Consider the following 15,123-nt stretch of genomic DNA (forward strand, 5'->3'; position numbering starts at 1 on the left):
TCCCCAAACTCCACCAGTGTTCACATTTGGACATACTGAGTATTCATGCCAAGTTTGGTCCAGATCTATCATTATTTGAGTCCACAGTGCTCTCTGTTTGTAGGTGAACTACAACTCCCAAACTCAAGGTCAATGCCCACCAAACCCAGTATTTTCTGTTGGTCATGGGAGTTCTGTGTGCCAAGTTTGGTTCAATTCCATCATTAGTGGAGTTCAAAATGTATTTGGGTTGTTGTAGGTTTTTTCGGGCTATATGGCCATGTTCTAGAGGCATTTTCTCCTGATGTTTCACCTGCATCTATGGCAAGCATCCTCAGAGGTAGTGAGGTCTGTTGGAACTAGGAAAAGGGTTTATATATATGTGGAATGACCAGAGTGGGACAAAGGAGTTTTGTCTGCTGGAGCTAGGTGTGAATGTTCCAACTGACCACCTTGATTAGCATTTGATGGCCTGGCAGTACCTGGAGCAATCTTTTGTTGAGAGGTGATTAGATGTCCTTGTTTGTTTCCTCTCTGTTGTTGTGCTGTTCTTACCAGGGTGGAACAAAACAGAGAATAGGTCTGGTACCTTGAACAGCTTGAAAGTCATACTAAAACTCAGAGTGGATTTGCCATAATGCTGATATTCAAAGCTACCCACACAGGTAGAATTCAAGCAGCGATGGGGCATTATGGTGTCAACTCTGCCCCTGGTAGTACATGCCAATGAAGTTAGTTGTGTATTGTGGGTCTGACCTTTGATTTTTTGTACTAACCTCTCCTTCCCTCTGTTTATTCCAAGGTGCCACTATGAACCAGACAGTGCGGACAAATGTGGAGTTACTCCCTTTATGGATGCCGTACAAAATGGGCACCTTGATATCGCCCGGCTGCTTCTAGAGAAACATAAGGTGAGCATGGATGGTGCAGTCATGAGGGATGCCAGTATATATCATTTTTCTGTGTATTTTTGGTGTGTTTTCTCACAAATATCCTGTTGTGAAATTGTTGGAAATTCCGGTCATTTCCGACTTATGCCAACCCTATAGCAAACTTTTTACAGGGTTTTCTTGGAAGAATTGGTTCAGAGGAGTTTGCTCTTGCCTTCCTCAGAGGAGAATAATAATCTATATAAATAAAAATGTAATATTCATTTGTAGGATTAACAGAACTCAAAAACCACTGGATGAATTGACACCAAATTTGGACACAAGACGCCTAACAACCCAGTGTATGTCCTTCACTCAAAAAAATTGATTTTCTCATTTGGGAATTGTAGTTTCTGGGATTTATAGTTCACCTACAATCAAAGAGCACTCTAAACCCCACCAATGATGGCATTGAACCAAACTTGGCACACAGTTCTCCCATGACCAACAGAAAATACTGGAAGGGTTTGGTGGGCAGTGTCATTTGGTTTTGGAGTTGTAGTTCACCTACATCCAGAGATAACTGTGGACTCAAACAGTGATGTATCTGGACCAAACTCTACACAAATACTCAATATGCCCAAATGTGAACACTGGTGAAGTGTGCGGGGGAAAGACCTTAACATTTGAGAGTTGTAGTTGCTGGGATTTATAGTTCACCTACAAGCAAAGAGCATTCTGAACCCCACCGATAGAATTCGGCCAAACCTTTCACACAGAACCCCCATGTGGGCCACAGCAATGCATGGCAGGGGGCAGCTAGTAATAATAATAATAATAATAATAATAATAACAACAACAACGGCTGTTAGGAATTGTGGGAGTTGAAGTCCAAAACACCGAGAGGGCCAAAGTTTGACCATGCCTAGTATAACCACTACATAATAATAATAATAATAATAATAATAATAATAATAATAATAATAGACTCTGCAAGGATGCAGGTGAAACGATTGATCCCATCCTCAGCTGCTGCAAGAAGATCGCACAGACAGACTACAAGCAGAGGCATAACACTGATGCTCAGATGATTCATTGGAACTTGTGCCACAAATACCATCTGCCTGCGACAAAGAACTGGTGGGATCACAAACCAGAAAAAGTTACAGAAAATGAACACATCTAACTGCTCTGGGACTTCTGAATTCAGACTGACAGAGTTTTGGAGCACAAGACTCTCGTGGATCGTCCAAGTTGCAGTCCCAGGTGACAGCAGAATCGATGAGAAGCAGTTCTTCCAATCTCTTGGGAAGACAGACAAATGTCAGCGTGCTGGAAGAAGCAAAGACCACCAGCATTGAAGCGATGCTCCTACGCCATTAACTCTGCTGGACTGGCCATGTTGTCCGAATGCCCGTCTCCCAAATCAGTTACCCTACTCCGAACTCAAGAACAGGAAACGGAATGTTGGTGGACAGGAAAAAGGATTTAAAGTTGGGCTTAAAACCAACATTAACAACTGTGGCATAGACACCAAGAACTGGGAAGCCCTGGCCCTTGAGCGCTCTAACTGGAGATCAGCTGTGACCAGCAGTGCTGTAGAATTTGAAGAGGCACAAATGGAGGGCAAAAGAGAGAAATGTGCCAAGAGTCAACCCTGACTGGGACCACCTTCCGTCTGGAAATCGATGTCCTCACTGAAGATGTGGATCAAGAATAGGGCTCCACAGCCACCTACGAACCCACCGCCAAGACACCACTTCTGGAAGACCATCATCCTTGAGCTATGAGCGATCGCCTAAGTAAGTAAGTAAATAATAATAATAATAATAATAATAATAATAATAATAATAATAGTGTTTCCTGTCACCTTCCAGGCTGATCACAACAGTAAGGATGCCCTCGGGGCTCAACCACTGCACCAAGCGGCGGTCACAGCGCAAGACGATGCCCTTCGGTTCCTTGTTTCTGACCTCGGTGTTGATGTCAATGCAAGGGCCACTTCCCTACAGCTCACTGCACTTCATTATGCAGCCAAGGTATAGCTCAGTGATTTCCAAAGTGGGCGTTACCATCCCCTGGTGGGCGCTGCAGCGATCCGGGTTTTGGGGGGGGGGGGGCGGTAATGGCAGCACTCATGTCTACGTTGATGGTGTCTATCCATCTTTTCTTTGGCCTTTGTCCATGTGGTCGCTGTCCTGCAATCTCCAAATGCAGTGTTGTTTCTGCTGCTGATGTTGGTTCTCTTCTCATGGCATGGCCATACTACCGTAGTCTTGCTTCCTGCATTTTCTTGCTGATCTCTTTTATTCCTAGTCTTTGACAGATGTCATCATTTGGCACCTGGTCAAGAATTGTCAGGCCAAGTCTCCATCTCAGCATTTCCATTTCCATTGTGTTAAAGGCTTGTTCATGTTTCTTTGTTGCTGGCTAGCACTCTGGCCCGTAAAGGATTACTGGGCGAATAACTGTAGTGTAGAATTTAGCCTTGTGTTGTGCAGACATATTTTTTTTTAGTCACACAGAATGCCAGTAGTTTGCCGCCATTTCAACCAGGCTGCATTTATTCATGACCATACATCTGGCATTGTGTAATCTATTTCTTTGTTGTTCATTCGTTCAGTCGTCTATTTCTGTCGCCATCTAATGTTACATCTTCCATACGAGTCTTTTCTTTATAGCAAAATAATATGGTTGCACTATTTACAAAAAACAAGGTTTGGAAAACACAAACAAATTTCTGTATACTTCCTTCTTTGCTTCCACGCTAAGCTTCTTTCTCATACAGATAAACAGCTTTGCTCTCACAGAGCCTTCTCTCACACCGAAGTTACACAAGAGCTTCACACAGTAGCTTTTTACACACAATAGCCTTCAACCTGGGGCTTCTCTCATCAAAGCTTCTCACACCAGGCTTTCTCAAAACAAGGCCTACTAACACTGAGGCCTCTCTCACACCAAGGCCTTTCTCACACTGAGGCCTCCCTCACACTGAGGGCCCTGTCAGACTGATGATTCTCATATACTGAGGCAAACTAACACTGAGGCCTACTCACACTGAGGCCTCTCTCACACCAAGGCCTTTCTCACACTGAGGCCTCCCTCACACTGAGGGCCCTGTCAGACTGATGATTCTCATATACTGAGGCAAACTAACACTGAGGCCTATTCACACTGAGGCCTCTCTCACACCAAGGCCTTTCTCACACTGAGGCCTCCCTCACACTGAGGGCCCTGTCAGACTGATGATTCTCATATACTGAGGCAAACTAACACTGAGGCCTACTCACACTGAGGCCTCTCTCACACCAAGGCCTTTCTCCCACTGAGGCCTACCACACACTGAGGGCCCTGTCAGACTGATGATTCTCATATACTGAGGCAAACTAACACTGAGGCCTACTCACACTGAGGCCTCTCTCACACCAAGGCCTTTCTCCCACTGAGGCCTACCTCACACTGAGGGCTCCCTCAAACGAATGCTTCTCATATACTGAGGCAAACTAACACTGAGGCCTACTCACACTGAGGCCTCTCTCACACCAAGGCCTTTCTCCCACTGAGGCCTACCTCACACTGAGGGCTCTCTCAAACGAATACTTCTCATATACTGAGGCAAACTAACACTGAGGCCTACTCATACTGAGGCCTACTCACACACTAATGTATTCATTTGTTTTTATGTAATTATGATGTTGTTGCTTGTTGTTTATGTTTTGGTTTTATTTTGCTGTAATATGTTGTTTGGGCTTGGCCTCATGTAAGCTGTATTATTATAAGGCTCTTTTCCCACAGAGACCTCTCACAGCCTGAGGGCTACTAAGCTACAGACACACTGAGCCATTGCATTCGTTTAAGCCTTTCAGTGCTTGGCTCACATTTTAGTAATTAAAAACACCCAGTTAATTTTTAATATTTCTAACACAATCAGTTCCATCAACCATGAAACTGTCAAAACCATGAATAATAATAGTGATGATAATGATGATGATAACAACAACAACAACAACAACAACAACAATAATCTTTTTGCATTTTTAATACTAAGAGATCCATTTCAGCATTTCATGTCCTTGGATGCCCTGATGGGGGATAAATATTCAATCCTCAGGGTGAATCAGAGTAAAAGAAAGGAGCAGTTGTAATCCTGCTCATAAATTTAGTTGTGAAGCTTCCAGTTTTTCTGGATTTCATGGGATGTTAGGCATGCTGCAGTGCACAGTGCCAGTGTGGGATCTTATCTGGCTAGGATTCCAAGCTTTCAAGAAAAGCACATCCATAGAGAGCCCTTATGGAGAGTTATAGAGGGAAATGCACAAACACTCCTCTGTCCAATTTTGCAAAAACAAGCCTGCCTGTTATGCGCATCCAATTCAGGAAACCACACTCCCAAAGTGTAGCTTTCTGAACCTAGACAGCAGATTACAGGAGCTGTCTTCATAGACCTGTTAGCAGCTTATCATACTGTAAATCATCACTTTCTACTGAGAAAAATTCACAGTCACAAAGGACTACCACCTCACCTGCTTCATAGGAAATCTGCTACAAAACAGGAGCTTTTTTGTTGAATACCAGGGCCAGAGAAGCAGATGGCGGAAACAGAAGAATGGCCTGCCTCAGGGGTGCTTGCTCCATCAATTTTTAACATTTACACAAACGACCAGCTACTGCCAGAAGGGGGAGAGAGTTTCATCTATGCTGACGATCGAGTCATCACCACCCAAGCAGCAACCGTTTATTATTTATTATTTATTTATTTAGAACTTTTATATACCAGTCTTCTCAACCTCCGCAGAGGGACTCAGGCCAGTTTACAACAAAGAATTCATAAAGCCTTTGACTGTGTGGATCATCATAAATTGTGGCAAGTTCTTGGTGGGATGGGCATCCCAAGCCCCCTTCCCTCTCTCCTGAGGAATCTGTACAAGGACCAAGTAGCAACAGTCAGAACTGACCACGGAACAGGAGACGGGTTCAAGATTGGGAAAGGCGTCCGGCAAGGCTGCATCCTCTCACCCAACCTTTTTAACTTGTATGCAGAACACATCATGTGAGGATGTGCGGGGCTTGAGGAATGCAAAGCTGGGGTGAAAATTGCTGGAAGAAACATTAACAACCTCAGATATGCAGATGACACCACTCTGATGGCCAAAAGCGAGGAGGAGCTGAGGAGCCTTCTAATCAAGGTGAAAGAAGAAAGCGCAAAAGCCGGGTTGCAGCTAAACATCAAAAAAACCAAGATTATGGCAACAAGAATGATTGACAACTGGGAAATAGAGGGAGAAAATGTGGAAGCCATGACAGACTTTGTATTTCTAGGCGCAAAGATGAGTGCAGATGCAGACTGTAGCCAGGAAATCAGGAGACGCTTCCTTCTTGGGAGGAGAGCAATGTCGATAAAATAGTAAAGAGTAGAGACATCAGACTGGCAACAAAGATCCATTGCCTAGTCCAAGCCATGGTCTTCCCTGTAGTCACCTACAGATGTGAGAGCTGGACCTGAGGGAAGGCTGAGCGAAGGAAGATCGATGCTTTTGAGCTGTGGTGTTGGAGGAAAGTTCTGAGAGTGCCTTGGACTGCGAGAAGATCCAACCAGTCCATCCTCCAGGAAAGAAAGCCCGGCTGCTCATTGGAGGGAAGGAGACTAGATACAAAGCTGAAGTCCTTTGGCCACATCATGAGGAGACGGGAAAGCCTGGAGAAGACAATTATGCTGGGGAAAGTGGAAGGCAAAAGGAAGAGGGGCCGACCAAGGGCAAGATGGATGGATGGCATCCTTGAAGTGACTGGACTGACCTTGAAGGAGCTGGGGGTGGTGACGGCCGACAGGGAGCTCTGGCGTGGGCTGGTCCATGAGGTCACGAAGAGTCGGAGACGACTGAACGAATGAACAACAACAAGTTTAAAATATCACATCACATAATGCACTAATACATAAAATACATTAAAATACGATCATATAATTACATAAGGACAAGTCATCAGAATGAAATCATAATTCATCACCATCCGTCCGTGTGGTCAAGAGTTATTGACTCACTCATCGAATGCTAAATTCCAGAGCCAAGTTTTCACCAGCTTTCTAAAAGTCAGGAGAGAAGGGGCAGTTTTAATCTCCAGTGGGAGAGAGTTCCAGAGCCGAGGGGCCACCACCGGGAAGGCCCTGTCCCTCGTCCCCACAAGACGCGATTGCAAGGATGGTGGGACCGAGAGCAGGGCCCCTCCAGAAGATCTTAATAACCTTGATGGTTCATAGGAGAGAATCCGTTCGGACAGGTAAATTGGGCCAGAGTCGTTTAGGGCTTTATAGAACAACACCAGCACTTTGAATTGTACTCGTTGAAATGGTTGAACAGAAGTGTTCCAAAGTTTTAGATGCTCTTAGAATCATAGAATCAAAGAGTTGGAAGAGACCTCCTGGGCCATCCAGTCCAACCCCATTCTGCCAAGAAGCAGGAATATTGCATTCAAATCACCCCTGACAGATGGCCATCCAGCCTCTGTTTAAAAGCCTCCAAGGAACGAGCCTCCACCACACTCCGGGGCAGAGAGTTCCACTGCTGAATGGCTCTCACAGTCAGGAAGTTCTTCCTCATGTTTAGATGGAATCTCCTCTCTTGTAGTTTGAAGCCATTGTTCCCTTGCGTCCTAGTCTCCAGGGAAGCAGAAAACAAGCTTGCTCCCTCCTCCTCCCTGTGGCTTCCTCTCACATATTTATACATGGCTATCATATCTCCTCTCAGCCTTCTCTTCTTCAGGCTAAACATGCCCAGCTCCTTAAGCCACTCCTCATAGGGCTTGTTCTCCAGACCCTTGATCATTTTAGTCGCCCTCCTCTGGACACATTCCAGCTTGCCAATATCTCTTACTGCCTATTATAGAGAAAACCAGCTGATTCTCTTTATGAGACATGCTGCATCATTACAGAATGTCTACGCCCCACACCACTGGAGAAATTGTACTGTTTAACTGATATTGCACCACCTGATACCTGTCGGGAAGTAGCAGCCAATAATGAAAGGACCAAGGCAGTGACATCTCCGGCCCATCCTCGGTTCGGATATCAGCCAGCATGCCAATGTCTTTAATCAAGAAACAGCTTCCTAAGATTGAAAGAGATACTTGCAGGAACACCTCAGCAAGCGAGAGTCCAAAAGTGGCAGGCTAAAACCAAGAGCCTCAAGCCATGGCTGAGACAGGATGAAAAACTTCCTCCTGGGCACACAGAAGATTGGGCCACCTGGAAAGCGCTGAACAGGCTGTGCTCTGGTTCAACGAGAAATGGGACTACAAAGTGAAGTCTGCAACATGCGAATGTGGAGAAGAGCAAACCACAGGCTGCTTACTACAATGCAACCTGAGCCTTCCCACATGCACAATGGAGACCTTCACACAGCGACACCAGAGGCACTCCAAGTGGCCGGCTTCTGGTCAAAGGACATTTAATATACCAGGTTTTTAAACTTGTTTGTGTTTTTAAATACATATTAACTGTACCATTAACTTGCTTCTGACACGATAAATAAAATACTGAACCTAGTACAACAAACATTAGACTGAGGAGTACTTTACTTACTTTTACTTAGGTGATCCCTTGTTGTCTAAGTAGGATTGTCTTCTAAGATTGGTGTCCTGGCAGTGGGTACATAAGTGACTGTGGAGCCCTATTCTTGACCTGCATGTTCTCCCACAGTGAGGGCATCGGTTTCCAGGTGGAAGGCGGTTCCGGTCGGGGTTGGCTTGATACACCTTCCTCTTGGCACGTTTCACTGTCAGTGTTGTCCATCAGTGTCCGTACATTCCAGGTTCCAAAGTTCATTTTTCTTTTTTGGCCGCAGAGTGGTTTATTTATCGTGTCATCAGCAACCATACCATTGTATTACAATTCTAACAGAGCAAAACAAACGCACAGCTTAAAAAGAAAAAAGAAAAAAAAGAAAAGAAAAAAAACACACACACACACACACAAACAGATTTTGCAAGCTTGGTAGTTGGTTAAATGTCCTTTGACCAGTATCTGGCCACTTGGAGTGCCTCTGGTGTTACTATAAGAAGGTCCTCCATTGTGCACGTGGCAGGGCTCAGGGTGCATTGCAGTAGGTGGTCAGTGGTTTGCTCTTCTCCGCACTCGCATGCCGAGGATTCCACCCTGTAGCTCCATTTCCTAAGATTGGCTCTGCATCTCGTGGTGCCAGAGCGCAGTCTGTTCAGCGCCTTCCAAGTCGCCCAGTCTTCTGTTTGCCCAGGGGTGAGTCTCTCATCTGGTATCACCCATGGATTGAGGTGCTGGGTTTGAGCCTGCCACTTTTGAGCCTGCCACTTTTGGACTCTCGCTTGCTGGGGTGTTCCAGCGAGTGTCTCTGTAGATCTAAGAAAACTAGATTCAAGCAGAAAGTGGGTGCTAGAAACAACATCATACGAAAGCTGACTGGCACAACCTGGGGATCACAACCAGACACAGTGAAGACATCTGCCCTTGCGCTATGCTACTCTGCTGCTGAGTATGCATGCCCAGTGTGGAACACATCTCACCATGCTAAAACAGTGGATGTGGCTCTTAATGAGACATGCCGCATTATCACAGGGTGTCTGCGCCCCACACCACTGGAGAAATTACACTGCTTAGCCTGTATTGCACCACCTGACATCTGCCGGGAAGTAGCAGCCAATAGTGAAAGGACCAAGGCAGAGACATCTCCAGCTCATCCCGTTTGGGTATCAGCCAGCACGTCAACGACTTAAATCAAGAAATAGTTTTCTAAGATCTACAGAGACACTCGCTGAAACACCTCAGCAAGCGAGAGTCCAAAAGTGGCAGGATAAAACCCAGAACCTCCATCAATGGTTGACACCAAATGAGAGACTCCTCCCCTGGGCACACAGAGGACTGGGCAACTGAGCAGACTGCACTCTGGCATCAAGAGATGCAGAGCCAACCTTCAGAAATGGGGCTACAAAGTGGAATCCACGACATGTGAGTGTGGAGAAGAGCAAACCACTGACCACCTGCTGCAATGCACCCTGAGCCCTGCCACATGCACACTGGAAACCTTCACACAGCAACACCAGAGGCACTCCAAGTGGCCAGATACTGGTCAAAGGACATTTAATCAATTACCAAGCTTGCAAATTCTGTGTTTTGTTTGTTTGTTTGTTAAAAATGCAATACAACTGTTTGGTTTGCTCCTGACACGATAGATAGATAGATAGATAGATAGATAGATAGATAGATAGATAGATCTACAATGGGATAATAAAGTCACGTGTCTTCTATAAAACTGCAAAAGCAAGCTGCGCTTTTGGATAATATCGAAGCCCTTTCCCCAGATTTCTCCATTTGTGCGCTTTTTCAGTTGCTAAGGTTACCTCCCCTGCGTTGCAAAAGGAAGGCAAAGCTGTGCAAAATGCACAAAAGGAAGGCACTTGGCAAAAGCAGGAGCCAGGGTTGCTCATTGCTTGAGGGCTTTCCAGCAGCGAGCACTATTCCTGCCGTGTCTTCATTTGAAAATCAAATTATGCCGTTTGATCAAGCGGGCTGCCAAGCCGTGGAAGAAGTAACACAGCATCTGCTGTTCGGTCCTTAGCGCTTTTTTTTTTCCTGGCGCATTTTCCCCCAAGGAAGCAAAAAGGGGAGATTACGATCCTTCAAATAACTTCAATCCGAGCTGTAAAAAAAGCTACTGCCTTGAGCTTCTCTCACTCACTCTCTGCACAATGTATTATTCCCATTTCAGGCAGGGAGAAACTAGCTGAATGATTTAATGTGAATCTTTTGGTGCAGGCAACATATCAGATTGTGTAGACCAGTGTTTCTCAACCTGGGGGTCGGGACCCCTGGGGGGGGGTCGCGAGGGGGTTTCAGAGGGGTCACCAAATTCCGTCGGAAAACTCAGTATTTTCTGTTGGTTGTGGAGTTCTATGTCCACAGTGCTCTCTGGATGTAGGTGAACTACAGCTCCCAAACTCAAGGTCAATGCTCAGCAAACCCTTCCAGCATATTGGGTATTCATGCCAAGTTTAGCCCAGATCCATCATTGTTTGAGTCCATAGTGCTGTCTGGATGTAGGTGAACTACAACTCCCAAACTCAACGTCAATGCTCAGCAAACCCTTCCAGTATTTTCTGTTGGTCATGGGAGTTCTGCGTGCCAAGTTTGGTTCCATTCCATCGTTGGTGGAGTTCAGAAAGCTCTTTGATTGGAGGTGAACTATAAATCCCAGCAACTACAACTCCCAAATGTCAAGGTCTATTTTATCCAAACTCCACCAGTGTTCGCATTTGGGCATATTGGGTATTCATGCCAAGTTTAGCCCTGATCCATCATTGTTTGAGTCCATAGTGCTGTCTGGATGTAGGTGAACTACAACTCCCAAACTCAACGTCAATGCTCAGCAAACCCTTCCAGTATTTTCTGTTGGTCATGGGAGTTCTGCGTGCCAAGTTTGGTTCCATTCCATCGTTGGTGGAGTTCAGAAAGCTCTTTGATTGGAGGTGAACTATAAATCCCAGCAACTACAACAACCAAATGTCAAGGTCTATTTTATCCAAACTCCACCAGTGTTCACATTTGGGCATATTGGGTATTCATGCCAAGTTTAGCCCAGATCCATCATTGTTTGAGTCCATAGTGCTGTCTGGATGTAGGTGAACTACAACTCCCAAACTCAAGGTCAGTGCAAACCCTTCCAGTATTTTCTGCTGCTCATGGGAGTTCTGCATGCCAAGTTTGGTTCCATTCCATCGTTGGTGGAGTTCAGAAAGCTCTTTGATTGGAGGTGAACTATAAATCCCAGCAACTACAACTCCCAAATGTCAAGGTCTATTTTATCCAAACTCCACCAGTGTTCGCATTTGGGCATATTGGGTATTCATGCCAAGTTTAGCCCAGATCCATCATTGTTTGAGTCCATAGTGCTGTCTGGATGTAGGTGAACTACAACTCCCAAACTCAAGGTCAATGCTCAGCAAACCCTTTCAGTATTTTCTGTTGGTCATGGGAGTTCCATGTGCCAAGTTTGGTTCAATTCCATCGCTGGTGAAGTTCAGAACGCTCTTTGATTGTAGGTGAACTATAAATCCCAGCAGCTACAACTCCCAAATGACAAAATCATAATTTTTTGAGTGATGGTCACTCCTTGTGTTGTGAGACGTTTTGTTGCCAAATTTGGTGTGATTTCATTCATTGGTTCTTTCGTTTTTAAGGTACTCATCATGCACAGAGCATTTATATATATATAGAAGAAGATGATGATAATGATGATGATGATGATCTAGAGCAGGGGTCAGGAACCTTCGGCCCTCCAGGTGTGGTGGACTTCAACTCCCACAATTCCTTGAGGCTCGGTAAGCCTTTGGGGCGAATGCCGAGCCTCAAGGAATTGTGGGAGTTGAAGTCCACCACACCTGGAGGGCCGAAGGTTCCCCATGCCTGATCTAGAGTAACCTCATCATCAGACACATGAACTTCATTGTCACTTCCAACATCCAGAGTAACCTGATCATTAGACACAATCACAGGCTGAACTCCAACACTACTTGACAGATGCAACTGTTTTTTCGGCTGCATAGGTCAACAGCAAGCTAGACTATTAATGGTCGAGAGCTTACTCTGACCCGGGCTGGCTTCAAACTCATGACCTCTCGGTCAGTAGCGATTTAATGCAGCTGGCTACTAACTAGTTGCGCCACAGCCCGGTGCAATAACTTTAAAAGTATTTTGAAGTCCAAAACACCTGGAGGGCCCAAGTTGGCCCATGCCTGCTAGAGAATTTGGTTTAAATTCACGGTGTTCTTTCTAGAGAAGGAGAGACAGCACCGGCTTGCATGGTGCCACCGCTTTCTTGCCTCGCTCAGCCTCCCTAGATTTACATCAAGGAAGTCAGCGTTTTATCTTAATGGGCTTTGATTCTTTCAATATGCCTTCAACAGCTTGCGGCAAGATAAATCGGGGCATTAAACCGAACAGCCAGCAAGAGTCATCCATCACCTGAAATGGGATTTCTGCCGAGCCCAACATTCAGGGCATCCAGCTCAGGATATTCTACTCTGATAATTAATGGTATTCTCAGGGCTTTGGGCACAGAAAGATCACCACCTTGTTGCCTTGATGTCTGACTTTGCTTTGATTGCACTACGTAACATGATTTTTGGGTTATAAATGTCATTTCGTAATTGGTTCTGTCATAAACACATGGAAAAGGTTTATTAAGCTGCAAAGAGCATGTTTTTGTGGGCGGGATAGCCTTCAGCACATTTTGCTATAGTTTTTCAATGAGTCTCAACCAATTCAACCCTAGTTTGTGGCAGCCACAAAAACAAAGTTTCTGGATTATAACATCGACTTTCAAAGTAAGTAAATGCAAGATACTCCACTTTGGCAGGAAAAACGAAATGCAAAGAGACAGAATGGGGGACAAGGCCTGGCTCGAGAGCAGTACGTGTGAAAAAGATCTTGGAGTCCTCGTGGACAACAGGTTAAACATGAGCCAACAATGTGATGTGGCGGCAAAAAAAGCCAATGGGATTTTGGCCTGCATCAATAGGAGCATAGTGTCTAGATCTAAGGAAGTAATGCTACCCCTCTATTCTGCTTTGGTTAGACCATACCTGGAATATTGTGTCCAATTCTGGGCACCACAATTCAAGAGAGATATTGACAAGCTGGAACGTGTCCAGAGGAGAGCGACTCAAATGATCAAGGGTCTGGAGAACAAGCCCTATGAGGAGCGGCTTAAGGAGCTGGGCATGTTTAGCCTGAAGAAGAGAAGGCTGAGAGGAGATATGATAGCCATGTATAAATATAAGAGAGGAAGCCACAGGGAGGAGGGAGCAAGCTTGTTTTCTGCTTCCCTGGAGACTAGGACGCAATGGAACAATGGCTTCAAACTACAAGAGAGGAGAGTCCATCTGAACACGAGGAAGAACTTCCTGACTGTGAGAGCCGTTCAGCAGTGGAACTCTCTGCCCCGGAGTGTGGTGGAGGCTCGTTCCTTGGAGGCTTTTAAACAGAGGCTTCTATGACTGCACAATTAAACAGTTAATAACTCTTTCAAACCAGGAACAGAAATGGATTCTGGAGCGCTGCATTTTGAAATCTATATAAATAAAAACGTAATGTTCGTTTGTGGGATTAACAGAACTCAAAAACCACTGGACGAATTGACACCAAATTTAGACAGCACACACCTAACAATCCAATGTATGTCCTTCACTCAAAAAAATTGATTTTGTCATTTGGGAGTTGTAGTTGCTGGGATTTATAGTTCACCTACAATCAAAGAGCATTCTGAACCCCACCAACGATGGAATTGAACCAAACTTGGCACACAGAACTCCCATGAACAACGGAAAACACTAGAAGGATTTGAACTTGAGTTTGGGAGTTGTAGTTCACCTACATCCAGAGAGCACTGTGGACTCAAACAATGATCGATCTGGACCAAACTTGGCACAAATATTCCATATGCCCAAATATGAACACAGGTGGAGTTTGAGGGAAATTGTTGTTGTTCATTCGTTCAGTCGTCTCCGACTCTTCGTGACCTCATGGACCAGCCCACGCCAACGCTCCCTGTCGGCCGTCACCACCCCCAACTCCTTCAAGGTCATTCCAGTCACTGGGAATTGTAGTTACTGGGATTTATAGTTCACCTACAATCAGAGCATTCTGTACCCTACCATGACAGAATTGGGACAAACTTCCCACACAGATCCCCCATGACCAACAAAAAATATTTAGGGCCATCCAGTCCAACTCCCTTCACCAGGGCAAGAAAACATAATCAAAGCCCTCCTGACAAAGAACCATCCAGCCATAGATATAGATAGATATGATTCATACATAGAGACATAGTCTCATAGATTTGAAAGGGACGCCTAAATTTGAATACTGGTGGAGTTGGGGGGGGGGGGGATTGATTTTGTTGTTTGGGAGTTGTAGTTGCTGGGATTTATAGTTCACCTATAATCAAAGAAGTACTTTGGCCACATCATGAGGAGACAGGAAAGCCTAGAGAAGACAATTATGCTGGGGAAAGTGGAAGGCAAAAGGAAGAGGGGCCGACCAAGGGCAAGATGGATGGATGGCATCCTTGAAGTGACTGGACTGACCTTGAGGGAGCTGGGGGTGGTAACGGCCGACAGGGAGCTCTGGCGTAGGCTGGTCCATGAGGTCACGAAGAGTCGGAGACGACTGAACGAATGAACAACAACAACAATAATCAAAGAGCATTCTGAACCCCACCAACGATGGAATTGAACCAAACTTGGCACACAG

At 45.3% G+C, this 15,123-nt stretch overlaps 2 protein-coding genes across 5 annotated transcripts in view; one reads left to right on the forward strand and one right to left on the reverse strand.

Moving 5' to 3' along the window:
- Nucleotides 1-8,531, reverse strand: part of FBH1 (F-box DNA helicase 1) — a 68,787-nt gene extending 60,256 nt beyond the window's left edge. Inside the window, exon 1 of the mRNA XM_067469354.1 lies at nucleotides 8,425-8,531. Coding sequence (XP_067325455.1) covers nucleotide 8,425 — 1 coding nt within the window. The 5' untranslated portion in view covers nucleotides 8,426-8,531. The remainder of the gene's footprint in view (nucleotides 1-8,424) is intronic.
- ANKRD16 (ankyrin repeat domain 16) overlaps nucleotides 1-15,123 on the forward strand; it is a 112,988-nt gene that overhangs the window by 92,231 nt on the left and 5,634 nt on the right. For all 4 annotated transcript variants that reach the window (XM_067469356.1, XM_060776405.2, XM_060776406.2 and 1 more), the window contains exons 5-6: nucleotides 782-890; nucleotides 2,726-2,887. In XM_067469356.1, coding sequence (XP_067325457.1) covers nucleotides 782-890; nucleotides 2,726-2,887 — 271 coding nt within the window. The remainder of the gene's footprint in view (nucleotides 1-781; nucleotides 891-2,725; nucleotides 2,888-15,123) is intronic.

The sequence above is a fragment of the Anolis sagrei genome, chromosome 5 (assembly GCF_037176765.1).
Source record: "Anolis sagrei isolate rAnoSag1 chromosome 5, rAnoSag1.mat, whole genome shotgun sequence".
NCBI classification, from domain to species: domain Eukaryota; kingdom Metazoa; phylum Chordata; class Lepidosauria; order Squamata; family Dactyloidae; genus Anolis; species Anolis sagrei.